The 16,175-nt window shown below is 41.6% G+C and overlaps 1 protein-coding gene across 3 annotated transcripts in view; it reads left to right on the top strand.

Moving 5' to 3' along the window:
* Nucleotides 1–16,175, top strand: part of FAF1 (Fas associated factor 1) — a 460,794-nt gene that overhangs the window by 100,146 nt on the left and 344,473 nt on the right. For all 3 annotated transcript variants that reach the window (XM_029618481.1, XM_029618482.1, XM_029618483.1), the window contains one exon: nucleotides 15,024–15,070. In XM_029618481.1, the coding sequence (XP_029474341.1) occupies nucleotides 15,024–15,070 (47 nt within the window). The remainder of the gene's footprint in view (nucleotides 1–15,023; nucleotides 15,071–16,175) is intronic.

Consider the following 16,175-nt stretch of genomic DNA (forward strand, 5'->3'; position numbering starts at 1 on the left):
CAGTTTCCCTGTAGGAAACTAGGCTAAACTCAGTGGAAGTGTTCTGACTGCCATGCATAAGACCCAGGGCTCAGCCTCCGATTACTGGACCCACCAGGGTGACTGATACAATGGAGACAGTTTCGCAGTCCCTGGAAGGGAGAATTTTGGTCATCGCCCAGTGGTGACACTTACAGGCTGGACTTTGGGTGCACGCATCCCTGGTTCCAGAGGTGCCTCTGTTTGTGTCCTATGGGGCTATCTTTGCAATGGCTGGGCTAGGTGGGGATTATGATATGCGGAGAATCCCATGGGGGTTAGGAATAGGCTAATGGAGGCCAGTTGCGATTGAGCTGGAAGCCTGAAGGCGCATGCAAAAACTAACAGGCTAAAATCCACCAAAAATAGTTGTTTTGGTTACTGCTTTGTTGCCTGCTGCAGTGTATGGAAGAGCAATGGACAGATTGTGATCTGTATTGGATGTGTCATACTGCACTTTGAATCTGGTGATTTTACTATTAAGATAGTGTTTAGTTTTCAGATGGATACAATTTCCTAGTAAAATAAACGAATTCTGAAATTAATAAAAGTGACACCCATGAAGAGTGCTGAGGTGAATTATATAAGGAAGTGGGATACAACCATAAAAACACAAACTTCAAGGGGCAATGGAGTAGTAATGTATGGGATGTATATGATCCTATCAATGCTGGATCATATCACTCATGGCCATAACTGTGGGCTTTCTTATGTATATGTGACCCCTATTCTACTCATTTCTCAGACATGAGGGGCATTAATATACCCCATGGAGCAGAAGGAGTTCTTTGACAGGAGGAAGATGTACTTCTCTTTATCTCCAGTAAACAAAATACAGCCTCACCAAATTGGGGTTGTTAATTTTTTTTTTTTTTTTTATCAGCAGGATGGCTTGCTCCCAGTCCATGTGTAGTTGGAAATCAGCTAGGTTTACTGGTGTGGTCCTGCTACTGAAGTAAGGTCTGAAGCCCGATTTGGAAAGGGTCTAGGCCATTTGTGATTAATAGGAAATCAGACAGTTGCATTTAGAAGAACTAATTCGATGTTCTTGCCCAAAATGGTAGATTAGAGACTGGTTTGTAATTAATCAGCTCATTAGCATTCAGGTTGGTTCGACTATTGATTTTTTTTTTTTTAAGCAATCTGGTAAATGGCCCTCGGCTAATGATGTGTATATAGTGGGCTGGAGACAATCAAGTAGACCAGTCTTGGGCTTGTTTGATTATCCAGGAGATGCACGAGTCCTCGTGTTATGTAGTAGTTTTTAAGTTAAATAGGATGTGAGGTTTTGTATGAAGTTGAGATCTGGCAGTGGATCTGTTGTGCTGGAGTCTTGGTCTGGCCAGATGAGTTTGATCTTTTGAAAGAAGAAATCTAGTTTATTACAGAGGGTTTTGGATGCCACAGAAGGGGTATGAGATGGTATGGGTTCTAGTAATGTATTTGCCATCTGGGAGAATTCTTTGCATAATCAATCACTTTTGAGAACTAGATTTTCATTTCCTTGGTGATGGCTCTGCAGTAGGATGCAGATGTCACCTGCAGGCATCTCTGTCAGACTGCAGTACTGATTTCATTTGTGTTCTATCCTTTTTCCAGCTTGCGTTAGTTCTCTTACTTCTGGCATACACCAAAGTGTAGATTTGGGATATTTGAGTTTGCAGACTATCTGGTTGTTTTGTGTTCGCGGTATCGACTAGTGATGTGATAGTGGTAATCTATGTGCTAGAGGCTGGTTGAGACTTTGAGACTTCTGGGTTTAGGTGTATGTTAGATCTGATTAATTTTGTTCTGACTCTTTAGAGGGGAGCTTCTTTAAGTCAAATAGAACCCTGTGGTGGTCTGACCAGAGAGCTGGAAAGTGTGCATGTTTGTGATGGATAGCTCTTGTAGTGTTACTATAGTAGCAGGGAGTTTGGGGTGAGAACTAGGTCAAGTGTATGGCATGCTTTGTGTCCGTTTGACTAGCTGGCTTAAACCAATATAGTTCAGTATCTAGCATCAGGAGCTTCTTTTGACTCCCAGACCCCAGAATCCATTTTTGGTACCTAAATCAAGCTGGTGATTTCTTCTCTCCTCCTCTGACACTACAGGACAGGTCCCCTGCTCCAGTATGAGACCCTTCTCACTCTGGTGAAGTCTCCTTTGAGCATTCTCTGACAAATTCGTTTGGGGAGAAGCCTCTGCTGCCACTTTGAGTGCAGAATCTCTTCACATGAACAGATCATACTCTCTAGAACTTGGACTATTCCAAGGCATATTTCCACTTCTCTCACGCATTTGTGTGAAATCTCCCCCTGGAACAAGCAGTATGGAGAGTACGCCCCTTCACTGGGAATCAACCCAAGATTCTTGATCAGAGCCCCTTTTCTCTCTCCTGCGGCTCCAGGGACTCTAGTCTTGATATAGGCCTGCATCCACTGAGCGAGAGTACAGAAACTTCTGGGCTGCCTGGGATTTATTCAGCTCTCAAAATCCAAGACACCTCCCAATGGGGGAGTGTCTGAAAACTTCCAAATCTCTGTGACCTCATTGCTGAGTGTTTGTGGAGATACCTGCATCATTGGTAAGGGACATATTTAGGATCCCTGCAGTCAAAAAGTTACGATTCATAAGTGCAATTTGCAGTGGGGACATGACACTTCTTAACCACTTTGACCTTGTATAAACTTGGTTGTAATCCAAGTATATTGTGTGTTCTTCCAGTTTTCCTTCCATTTATTACTGTAGCAGAACTAGTTTGACAAGATCCTGCATTATATACTAACTTTGGCAAAGCTGAATCACTCCCATAGATTCTTGTAACTAGAAGATGACATAGTCTACAGCATGCACTTCAGATAAGTGCGCAGCCTAGACAATCTTAATTGTATATTGCAGCACTACTTTTTTCTTTTTGACTTAGATGTTTTCTCCGGCTCGTTTTGGGCTTCTAGCTGAATTGTAACCAGCCTCTGTTGGACCACAGGACCCTGAGCTTTCATTCACAACTACACAAGGATTCCCCCCCCCCCCCCCCCACACACTATTTTGTATCTCCTCCTAACTCACGTAGCCCTGTCATTGCAGCAAAAATCTTGAACCAGGAGCCTTGCACTAGGGCTCCTCTTGGAAGCCTGCAAACATATTTATTTATTTATTTAAATAAATTATATTCCGCCGATCCACAAATCTCAGCAGATTACAATCAATTTGCATAATAAAATTGGGATTCGTACATAAAAGTACTACATCAACAGCAATGATGCAAAACAGAACAATGTAATGGACAAAACCAGAAAAAAATTAAAAATTGCAGCCTGAGTTCCCAGATACTCAGGCCAAGCCAATACTTTACAATAGTCAGGGAATGCAAAATTGAAAAGGTGGGCTTTAAGTATTTTTTTTTGAAACACCTCAGGTAATTCGTTCCATAGGGTAGGACCTATAATGTTAAAAATCCATTTATGGGATTTGGCCATGTGAACCTGTTTTAGTGATGGAATTTCTAGCAAATGTTGAGAAGAGGAATGTAGGCAGAAACTGGGGCAATAAGCACAATTGATTGAAACAATGCAGGATGCAGCAAACTCATGAAAGTCTTGAAGCCAAGGTGAGGGCTTTAAACTTAACCCGCCAGGCAACCAGAAACCAACGTAAGCCTTCTAGGACAGGAGAGATGTGATCATGCAATGAAGATCCAGAGATCAACCTAGCCGCAGAGTTCTGGATTAATTGCAGTTTGTGAAGATAGGAATTTGGTAAACCTAAAAACAAAACATTACAGTAATCAAGCGAGGTCAGATAAGGGATTGTATCACTATGCAAAAGTCAGAGGGACAAAGAAAAGGATTCAGACAGCACAGAAGACTGTTTATAATAAGAAGATTGGATCACAGAATTGATATGTGAGTGTAGTGACAGTGATGAATCATCTATAACCCCAGGTTACGTACAGGGACTTATTGAATTGGGAAGGAGCGACAATCAAACAAAAATTCCATGGGAGTATCTACAGACAGCATGGGATAGAAGCAAAATTTCTGTTTTCTTAATGTTGAGAGAGCTTGTTTTCAAACATCCATTCCTTAATCTTGGACAACAAACTGTCAGCTTTTTGAAAGCATGATCAAGTGTGGTGGTAATAGGAAAGAAAAACTGGAGATCATCTACATAAAGTTTGAAGGATACGCCTAAACTGGAAAGAACAGCACAGAGGGGACAATGTATGTATTAAAAAGAGTAGGAGAGAGTGAAGAACCCTAAGGTGCACCCATAGACAATGAGTACAGATTAGACGAACTATCGCCAATCATTACATAAGAACGATTAGAAAGGAAAGAAGAAAACCAAGAATAAATGGTAGAAGTTATTCCAAATGCCTGCTGACAGCCAAGCAGTAGATTATGGTTGATGGTGTCGAAGGCCAAAGCAGGACTAGGAGGTATTTCAGCACCAGATTCAAACCTCTGACTGATGATGTTATCCTGTCAGTAGGTGTCATAGTTGCATGATGACTGATATTTCCATCTTGTCTGCCTGCCCTCCACCCCTCAACATTCCTAGTACTTCAGGAGCTATGAACTCTGATTCCCAGTGCTAGCCTAACTGGGAAACAAAAGACCTGAGTACGGGGGTTCTTTATGTGACATCTCTAACCAGTACTACAGGTCTGGCAAACTGCTAAGTAATGGGGGTGACCTGTGTGGTGTGGCAGATGCTACCACAAGCTTGCTGGGCAGATTGGATGGGCCATTTGGTGCTCTTCTGCTCTCATTTCTAAGTTTCAGATCCCATCAAAATATAATGGTAGGGCTTTTAGGAAGTCAGCATCCTGCAGTATGAGTATCACCAAGGCCTTTGTCTTTGCAGGTCTTCATCCAATGAGAAAAAGGGCTTCGGGTCTCATCATATCTTAGCAGACAATCATGTTTAAAAGCTGTTAGTTTCCCCAAATGGTGAGTTCTGCCCCAGCCTGGTAACAATAGATTGGATGCTCTGTGCCTCAGAGTTTCCCCGCTTAAAAGCCATTTCTCATTTAGCTGCCAAGACTTCCTGCAAGAACAGGTCTGTGATTTGCCTGCAAACCAACTCTGAGTATCGAAAGATTTCCAACCCATTAAAATGGCTTCCCTCGCCTGTAAAACAAAAGGGCTTTTATGCTTCGTCTCCTTTTTAAAGTTGTAGCCATCCTTTCCGAGGCTCGGAGACTGCCATGTTTCAGGTAGTGCGTCTGTAATATCGCTGGGCAGCTCACCTCATCGTTAGCCTTTAGGCCACAAGACGTTCCATTCAATAAACTTTAGAAGGGGAGGCTTGACTAAAAAATTGGAAAGCCAATATTTAACCCAGATCTTTCAAAAGTATATGTACTGAGAAACCTAGAGGAAGAAAAGAACTGCTTGAATTGTAAGGTCCGGGTAGGGACTGGCTCAGATTTAGCAGCATTGGTGCTGCTGCCTTAAAATGTATTTAGGCACTAATATACTAAAGCCTATTAACATTCATGCATGTTTTTTTTTTTTTTTTTTTTTAATTATTTATTTATCCATTTTACAAACTATAAACAAAGAATCCTTTGCTTCAATCAGGAGATTTACAAAAAAGAAAAATATTATACATTAATAAATGCAATTATATCATAATTACACAACTAATTCATTATACAATTTTATCTCCTTTGTTCTAAGCAATATTTGGTGGAGAGGAAAGAAAAAGAGGAGTATTACAAAGAAAAGAAAACTTTATATTAACAAATAAGCCCCTTGACTATTACTCCCAATCATATATATATTTAAGGAACCAGATGTTCTAGGTTATAGGGGTTTCTTTCTTGGCATCCAAGAATACCCTTAATTGCTCTGGATTATAAAATATATAGGTATTACCAGAGTACTTTACCACGCATTTAGCAGGATAACGTAAAAGAAAACTTGCCCCTATAGCTATCGCTTCAGGACGCATTATTAGAAAAGATTTCCTGCGTAGTTGAGTAGCCCTGGATAAATCAGGAAATATCCTAACCAAACCACCCATATATGTAACATTAATTACTTTAAAGTAATACTTCATAATAAGGGCTCTATCAAATTCTGAAAACAAAGAAATAAAGAGCACTGCCCTTTCAGCAATTTCCAGTCCAGAGCTTTCCAAATATTCAGATAAGTTGTTAAAATTTCCGATTTCTCCTACTGGAGATATTTGAAACTGGCTCTGTCCTTGTTTTAAAAACAAAATCTTTTTAACTGCTGGAATTTGCTCCTCTGGTATCTGTAATATTTCCTTCATATATCTTTTAAAAGTTATTAGTGGTATCTCACCCACCACTTTTGGGAAGTTTAAAACCCTAAGGTTTAACTGCCTCAAATGATTTTCTACAGATTCCAGCCGCCGTGTTAGGATCATTTGATCTTTCACACATGCAACGTTAGTATCAGTCACTTGTTTAAGATTTTCTTTAACTTGCTGTAACTCTCGCAGCTGCTCTGTCCCCTTCAAATGTAAGTGATTTTCGATAGATACCATTTTTTGGGCGATTTCTTCGGTTTTTTTGGGTCTGTTCATTGAACGCCTTCGTTAAACCCACAACCACTTCCCAAAGGGACTCCATAGTGATTACCGCTGGTCTTTTAATCTCAATGGGACTCCTTACAGGGTTATTCATTACCTCTCCTCGACCCATCGGTGTTAACAATCCTTGCGGCATTTCTTCAACCCTCTGTTCTCTCCATGTCGCAGCTTCCGGGGGATTCGAGGCACTGGCAAACCCCTCCAAACTCGAAATGTCTCGCGAGAGTCCTCCCTCAGGGGTCGCACTTGTGACGCTTCTCACCAGCGACTCCTCTTGCCCCGAGGCATTCGGTGAGACAGCATTCGGCGGTAATCGTGGTTCCGGGGGAGTTAGCGATATTTCCCCAAGCGGAGATAGGACTCCTCCTCCTATTCCGCTAGCGGGGCTCGCTACTCCAGTCGAAATGGGAGAAGCATATTGCAGTATAACACGCTGACCTGCGGGAAGTGTGGGCTCGGGGGGATAAACCCTCACCTTCCCCTTTCTTTTGTGAGGCATTTTCAACGAGAGTCCGGTAAGTGTAACGAAAGGCAGGAGCGTCTGAATATGCGTCCAGTCAAGCGGCCATCTTGGATCCTCCCCACCTCACATTCATGCATGTTAAATGCCTGCATAAATTAATTTGTTAATACTAAATCTCAGATAAGATGTAAAATTAAGCAAACTAGCTCGTTACCTGTTAGTACAGTGAAAAAAAATGCACTTTAAAACATGCAAAATGTAATGCATATGCTTAATGCCAAAAATTGAAGCACACCGGGGAATCGTATTGAATTTTTGTGTTATTGTCTGTATTAATGAGCATACTTTACTGTCTTTGGGAGCATGGGCTTCATTTGCATATCATTAACATTGGCCATTAATGTGCACATAAAACTCTGCGCTTATGCTTGTTAACAGTTTTCTGTTTTTATTTTATTATTCCTGGGAATATATCCATGTTTCTTATAACAAGCAAAACTGAGAGGAAATCAGTAGGAAACCATGACTCCTTGGTTTCCACTGATTTTCTCCCATGTGTTTTTAAGAAACACTGATAAATTTGTGGAAAAACTGAAAGTCTATATTGATGGCCAGTGGCCACGAACAAACCTGATTGTCAGGATTTCCTCAATGAACATGCATGAAATAGATTTGCATGCACTGCCTCCATTATGTGTATATATATCTCATGCATATTCATGATAGGTATGCTGAAAACCAGGTCTCTTTGTGGCTCTTGATGTCAGGGTAAATATTATGTTGTTGGCCTTCATCTGGGATCTGCTTAGTCCAAGAGGCGGCTGTGCTGTGTGCAGAGCCACAGATTGGCTCAGAGAAAGCCCCACCCCCAAGGATCCATATTGGTCTTTGGGGGATTCGGAAGGGATGTGTTCCCAGCATTTAGATGGCTAAAGAAGAGAAGCTATGGTGAACTGACCTGGACTGTGAATTGCCTGCATAAGCTTTGCCTGCAGTGCACAAGTCGGCAAATATGGTTCTGTTCTTGCCTTTGCTAATAATAAATCTGTACTGATTCTCCGAATCAAGGGTGGTTGCACTGCAGAGGTCCCCAACCTGACCCCTTAGTTAGTGAAAGAGTCCCAGGAAAAGTAATTTTCCTGCTGATGAAATATTTGTGGTTTTTCTGTAAGAAGAGAGAGTGTATTTTCTTCTCTAAAGTGAATTTTACTCTTGTATGTGTCTGATCATCCTTTGATGTGCTTTTACAGAAGGTCAGAGTTTACGCATGCATAGACGCCTAGATGACGCTGTTTTGTACTACTACTGAATAGAAAGCACATGTTCAGGACTTGTTTGTGAAAGCCTCCTCATGCCCGAAAATGAAATTTAATTTATTTTTTTCCAGCTTAGTTTTGCCTTTAGAAAAATAAGCACAGTCTTCTGGCTGTTCCCAGAAGATATGGTGGATGATAATATCCTTTGCTTATTCTTATTTTTTTAATTGTGGCTGCTGGCTGTTGTTTTCTGGAACTGCTGTGCTTATTTAATTAAAAGAAACAAAAAGCCCCCCCCCCCACCAACTTGCTAGATAGCAGCAGTGCTGCTTTTTTTTTGGGGAGGGGGGGGGTGACGGCATCTTTCTTCTCTTTTGCTGGCAATCTCTTTTAGCTTCGGGTTGGAGTACCTACGGAAGCACGGTACCGAGTAATTATCCAGGGCACAGGGAACGTGCTTTCTGCGCGTCATCCTTTTGGACACTGAGCGCAGAAGTTATAAAACATCAACACGTGCAGGCTGCATGGAGCATACATAAGCGGCTGGACGCGCGTCTTAGTGTTAAATGATGTTAGTAACTGAGCAGGAGATGCTGGAACACTTGAACGTAACTGCGATTGAAGGGGCATGAAAACTGCAGCCAACACTAGATTTCTGTATCGATACTGGCTGTTAGGTGGGCCCCCCCCTGCCAGCAGGGGCCCTCACTAAGCCACACTCAGACCCGCTCTAGCCTCTGCCCTGAAGGCTGCATGACGCAGCAAGACCAGCCCTGTATAAATCCTCCCTTACAGAGTGGAGTCTTTTCTCTGCATGTGATCCGTGTCTTTGTATTTCTTGCCTAGGGTCCCTGTTCTGGTATTCTTGGTGTTCCTTGTTCTTCTATGCCTTGCCTGCTTCTTTGCTCTGTTTAGTGTTCCTAGCCTTGTCCTGTCCTGTGTTAGGCCTCCCAGTGGCTGTTTATGCCTGTGTGTTTCCCTTGTGCTATCTGTTGTTTCATGCTTTGTCTGTAATCTTGTTAGGTCTCTGGACCTACCCTGCCTTGTGCTTATTTGTCAGTCCCTGTCTTGTAGGTGCTTACTCCTGTCTTGTGTTCAGAGTAGGCAGGGCACCTTCCTGTCCACTTGTTTCTTGCTACCTGCCGGTCCCAGTAGGTCTCATGTCCCTGATCCTGCAAATTGCTCTCCATAAGACTGCCAGCCACCAGCAACAGAGAGTCCAACCCAAAGGGAAGATGGCTGGTCAGGCAGAAGACCTCTCGCTTGACTTGCCTTCTCTTTTCTCCTCCCTACTGCCTAGGGAGTATCTTCAAACCGGCCAGCACGGCCATGACAATTTCCTTGTTAAAGAGGAAAAAAAGTCAATGTAAGGGAAAAAAGTTCTAAAATAATGGAGTAGAGCAGCAGCCTAGAGGTTAGAGCAGTGGGCTATGAACCAGGAGACCAGAGTTCAAATCCCACTGCTTCTCCTTGTGATCTTGGGCAAGTCACTTTACCCTTCATTACCTCAGGTGCCTCAGATTGAATTTCCCTATCCTCAGATGATAGGGAAATACCAACAATACCTGAATGTAATCCGCTTTGAAGCGCTGAAAGAAGTGTGAAAAGCAGAATATAAAAGATAAAACAATCAATTATTAGCATCTTAAAATAAAAATAAACTAATATGAAAGGCCAAAGAAAACCACAGGGCATACTTAGTGCCTTATGTGCTTGATTTCCTGTTTCTAGAACCGTTTCTTAGAAAGTTCAGTTCTGATTATTTTAATTTGCTGATGGGGTTTGTGGTTTCTTGTTTACGGGTTCTATTTCTGAAGTTAGGTTTCTACTGTCAAACACAAGCTCAATGCTTTCCTTTGTGTGAGATCCAGGATTGTCCTTATGTTAGCATTTAGGTAACAAATGTTGTGCAGAGGATCTTGATTGGGGACAATAATAATAGTCTAATTATTGTTGGTAGCCTAGCTGGAAAAAAATAGTGACCTGAAATAGAGGAATGGCACCTTGAGCTTTTTAGGGAAAGGAGGGTGAGAAAAGAATTGACTGAGGACATCCATGTATTTGTAGGATGGTGCTGGCCTTCAGATGTAGATGTGGGAGTGATTTGGGTTACTCCATGAATATGATGCCAGGTTTGCTGAGTTTTTGTTAGTGCTAGGATTGCATGATTTTGCTGTTTTTCTATTTTATGTAATTGAATTTATTTATTTATTTATGAACACTTAATGCAAGGAAATACGCATTTTCTCCAATGTAGTGGGTTAAAAATTATAAATAAATATGTTCTTTTTTTTTTTTCCCCTGTGCTTCGCCCTTGTGTCTACATCTTGACCATTTTTTGATCTTATCACCCCAGACTGCGCTCTTATGTGTGTGTGAAACTATAGTACCTTGTAAAAGTCTTCATACATTCTGCTGCCTACAGAAATAAATCAAAATGTTAGTCAAGTTTATTTCATTGATCCACACAACGTACTCTATCCTTTCATCATGAAAAACTGATTATAAACATATTCCAAAAGTATTTCAGAGTAAAAAACACAAATTAGCACGCCCGTGACTCAATGCTTAGTCAAAGCCCTTTTTGTAGCAATGACAGTTATAAGAGATTTAGGGGAAGTGTCTACTAACTTTGTACAGTGGGGCGGTGCAGATTTTGCCCATTCTTTTTGGCAGAAGAGCTCAAGCTTTCAGGTTGGCTGTGGATCATCTGTGGTTTGTAGTTTTTAAGGGTTTTTATGGGATTCAGGTCTGGGTCCTTTGAGGACATTCACTTTCTTTCTTGCTGAGCCTCTCCACTGTTGCTTTTGCTTTGTGCTCAGATCATTTTCCTGCTGAAAGGCGAATCTTCTCCCCCGTCACAAGTCTATGGCAGACGGGAACAGGTTTTCCTGCAGGATCTGCCTGTACGTTGCACCATCCTTTTTTGTCTTCGTCTTCATTTCATAAGCCTCTCTCTGTCCCTCCTGCTGCAAAGCACCTCCCCAGCGTAACGCTTTACTGTAAGGTGATGTACTGTGTTCATTTTACGCCACACTTACCTCTTAGTATTGAGATCAAAGAGTTCCACTGAGGTCTCATCAGACCACAAAGTCTTCTCCCACAAGCGTTTCCGCAAACGCTATGCAGCACATCATATGGCTTCTCGTCAGCAGTGACTCCATTCTTGCCATGTTTATGAAGTAATCTTGAAATTGTTGAACATTTAACGTTTCCCGAGACTTAGTTCTTTTAAAGTAATCTTAGGCCTCACAGTGACCTTCCACAACAGTTTCCTTCACCCATGGCTACTGACTTTGGAGGGACGGCCCGATTAAGGCAGTGTCTTGTTGGTGCCAGTCTGTTCCACTTTACATTTGAGGACCTGATAGTGCCCCAAGGGCTATTTAAAAAAAAAAAAAAAAAAGAGAACGAAAATGTATATATATTTTTTATAGACTACCCTCAGTCTATACCTTTTGAATAACGCCATCCCACAGTTCTTTTGGCAGGTCCTTCACTTCATACAACAGAAATAGTTTCATTCTTCATCTAGGAATATTTAAATCGACTCTACTGCTACGGTCGGACACAGGCGAGATCTATTTAACTTATGGGCCTTGTTAAGGCCGTTTTTTAAATGGGAGCTAATTTAGGTTTGCTGTGACAAAGGATGCAAAGACTTGTTTAAGACTCTCTTTAAAACTGATCTTTCATGATGAACGTGTAGATCACCGAAACAAACTCCTGCTGTAATGCATTTTGATTTGTCCTTTTTAGCAGCAGAACGTGAAGACTTGTTCAAAGCCCTGTAGTCATTTGTGTATTATCTGATGAATGTCTCTGCTTATAGATACAGTGTATAAAGTACATTACCTAGTTAATTCTCCATCATTTAGTTATTTCCTAATTCAAAGATCAAGAAAATCTTTTTAAAGTGCTTAGTGCTATGTTCCTGGCTTTGTTCAGCATTATAAAGGAATCCATAAATAATGACAGATGAGATCTAGGATTTCTGTGGAAATATCTCATAACCATCCTGTGCTAGCTCTCCTTTCTTCCTTTTCACTGTCTTCGCTGTAGTCTTATTTTTGAAAATTCAAGAGACATTTTGATGGCCATTCTAGTTTCTGAAATCATTTCACCTCCCAGCTCGCCGTTCATGCTTTTGTCAACTGCTTTATTCAGGGATTTAGCCCTCAGATATATAACACCTTGCAATTGGGAAGAGTATTCTTAAGTTGTGATCACAGCCATAGCTGCCTCTCCTGCAATTACATCTCCTGGCTAATTGATGCCCCTGGCAGAGGAGTGTGGAGCAGAACTGTCGGGAAGGTGGAACATAGAAATGAGATGGCAGAAAAGTCTAGTCTGCCCATCTAATTTATTTAGCCATTACAATTCCCATCACTCCCTCAGAGATCCCCCTGCATTTATCTCATGCTTTCTTGAATTCGGAGACAGTTTTTGCTTTCACCACCTCTACTGGGAGGCAGTTCCATGCATCCACCACCCTCTCTGTAAAGAAACATTTTCTAAGATTACTCCTGAGTCTACTCTTTCAACCTCATCTCATGACCCCTTGTTTTAGAACTTCCTTTCTGTTGAAAGATACTTGCCTCCTCTGCATGGAAACCTTTTGAGATATTTTCATGTCTCATATTTTCCCTATCTCGCCTTTCCTCTAGGTGTATACATGTTTAGATCTTTGTCTATCCCCATATGCTTTAGTATGAAGACCACTGACCATTTTAGTAGCCTCCCTCTGGACCAATCTCATCCTGTTTATTTCCTTTGAAGGTGTGGTCTTCAGAATTGTACCCAGTATTCCCAGTGAGGTCTCACCAGGGACCTGTACAGAGGCAATATCACCTCCCTTTTTCTGCTGGCCAGTCCTCTCCCTATGCAGCCAAGCATCCTTTTGGCTATTGCCTGCTTTTTATCCACCTGTTTGGCCACCTTAAGATCATCAGATGTAATTACCCCCAGATCCTGCTCTTCCTTTGTGCTTAGAAGAATTTCACCTCCAATACTGTACCTGTCCTTTGGGTTTTTGCACCCTAAATGCATTACTCTGCATTTTTTAGCATTACATCTTAGCTGCCAGTATCTAGAACATTCCTCAAGCTTCACTAGATCCCTCCTCATGTTTTCCACACCTTCCTGGCTGTCTACCCTATTGTAGATTTTGGTATCATTGTCAAAAAGACAAACATTTCCTGATAATCCTTCCGCTGTGTCATTCATGAAAATGTTGAAAAGAACCGGACCCATGACTGATTCCTGAAGCACACCACTAGTAACAACCCCCTCCCTCCTTCTCAGAGTAAACTCCATTTACCACTACCTCCTACTCAACCCGTTTCTAACCCAGTCCATCACTTTAGAATCCATACCAAGGGCACACAATTTATTTATAACTCTTCTGTGCGGAACCGTGTCAAAGGCCCTGCTGAAATCCAAGTAACACTACGTCTAGTGCTCTCCCTTGATCCACCTCTCTGGTCACCCAATCAAAGAAATTGATCAGATTCGTTGATAAGATTTACCTCTGGTAAAACCATGCTGCCTCGGATCTTGTGATCCATTGGACTCCAGAAACTGCACCATCCTCTGTTATAGCAGCGATTCAATTAATTTGCTCACCACAAGAGGTCAGACTAACTGGCCTGCAGTTCCCAGCCTCCTCCTTACTTCCACTTTTATGAATAGGAACCACATCTGCCCCTCCCCAGTCCTCTGGAACTACTCCCGACTCTAAAGAAGCATTGAAAAGGTCACCAGCGGAGCTGCCAGGATTTCTGTAAATTCCCTCAATACCCTCGGATGCATCCCATTTGGCCCCATCACCTTATCTACTTTCACAGAGCCTGGGACTGAGAGCCAGTGTGTGCTCGTAGCCCCCACATCAGCCTTGTCCGTCTCCTTTTGAAACTTGGACGTGCAAGTCGGGTTTTCTTCCATTTGTCAAGGGATAGCTGGCATGGCGTGAACAGTGGAAAGGAGCACTTTAATGCTCTTGATTGCTTCCTGATTGATTGCTGAAGTGAAGACTTTATTTGCATAAAACTTCTCAGTAGAGAAGTGTGTGCCAAAGCTGCTTATGTGTCTCTTGCATTCCCCTGCAGAAGGACCACCCGAAGTCCTGTTTCTTCTAGAATGATCATATTCTCTTCTCTGTCGGATTAAGGGCTGCGCGGAGTGCCTTTGTGGGCCCAGTGGCTCTGTATTAAGCTTCTGATGTGAATTCTAGCTTTGGCCAGAGATTGCATAATGAAGACTTTGTCCATTTCTGGTTTTGTCATCTTCAACTGTTCCCTGTGTTTTATAGCACGGTGTCTGCTGGGGGTGGGGGAGGGATCAGGAAGTGGAAAACCCAGGAATTGGCCTCTGCCTTATTAACTGATTCTGAGTCCTGATTAACTCTTTGTCCTATGCTTGATACCTTGTGTTAGGCTGGCAATAGGTTCCAGGATTGACACCTTCTAGAGGCTGCAAACTCTCATCGCAGTGTGAGTGGGAATTCATAATTTGTTCATGGCTGTAATGGATTTCTGTAATTACATGCGGCAACGCAGTCAGGTCTGGAACCAACAGCATTCAGAATTATTGGAGGGTTATTATTTTTTTTTCTACAGAAATAGGTAAATGCATATTGACATCTGCTAAACAATGTAGCCATTATACAATAAAAATAATGTTAATGGATTTTAAAATGTCTTTCTACCATATATCAACTCTCTGTGTTCTACTTGCAGGCAGCAATAAATGGCGTAATACCACAAGAAAATGGCATTCTGCAAAGGTATGTGCTATGGACAGCATTGGTCGAAAGCGTGAATAGGGACTGAATGCTCAGCGTTAAATCCGTTGTATGCTCTTTGTTTTTCTATCTCAAAGTTCAATGCCATGCCATGAACCCTAAAAATACAAATATGAGCCAAGCATCCATTTCTGTTCTGCCAGAAAGTTGCTGTTTGGTTTTCTTGAATTAAGTATTATCAGATTTATTAACTGAAAGGTCGTCATAAGGAAAAGATGGCTTTCCTAACATGGATATCAATCACACAACAAACCCACACACACCAACTAGTGTATTCTAGTACACACCACTGTAAACAACTAAAGAAAAAACCGTGTACTAGTCATAAATTTAGTATAGCACATATAACGCCAAACAGCTTATGTCAGACCCTCTATTCACGGGCAGACATTTTGTATGTACAGCTCGTTTTTCATAGGGGTCACTGTTACTTTAATCATGGTAATCCATAAACTCAATTTTTCGTTTTTTCAGTTTTTTCAATCAAAATAAAACCGGGTACTTATCCGCACTGAAAAGGTCCCAGGTAACCCTGGGAAGGTCTTATCCGCACTGAAAAGGTCCCAGGTAACCCTGGGACCTTTTCAGTGCGGATAAGTACCCGGTTTTATTTTGATTGAAAAAACGAAAATTGAGTTTATGGATTACCATGATTAAAGTAACAGTGACCCCTATGAAAAACGAGCTGTACATACAAAATGTCTGCCCGTGAATAGAGGGTCTGACATAAGCTGTTTGGCGTTATATGTACTATACTAAATTTATGACTAGTACACGGTTTTTTCTTTAGTTGTTTCCTAACATGGAACCATTTTTAGAGCTTTGCTCCTGCTGCTTTCTCTTCATACTGAATAAAGCTTTGCTTTCCTACTCCCAGCCAATTTATTTGCTTTATTTTAAAATGTTTTTTTAAAATTCTGCTTAACCCAAGCTGTAAAGAAAACCATGCTCAGCGTGCAGTCCGTGTGGCCAGTTGTGTGAATTTTAAGTTGTTTGAATGGAAACTCTTGAAATGTCTCGGCTGCGTTTTTCCATGAATCCTGCGAGGCAGTCGTATTCAGAAGAGTGTCATTAATAACAGGGAGAA

Source organism: Rhinatrema bivittatum, chromosome 10 (assembly GCF_901001135.1).
Source record: "Rhinatrema bivittatum chromosome 10, aRhiBiv1.1, whole genome shotgun sequence".
Classification (NCBI taxonomy): Eukaryota; Metazoa; Chordata; class Amphibia; order Gymnophiona; family Rhinatrematidae; genus Rhinatrema; species Rhinatrema bivittatum.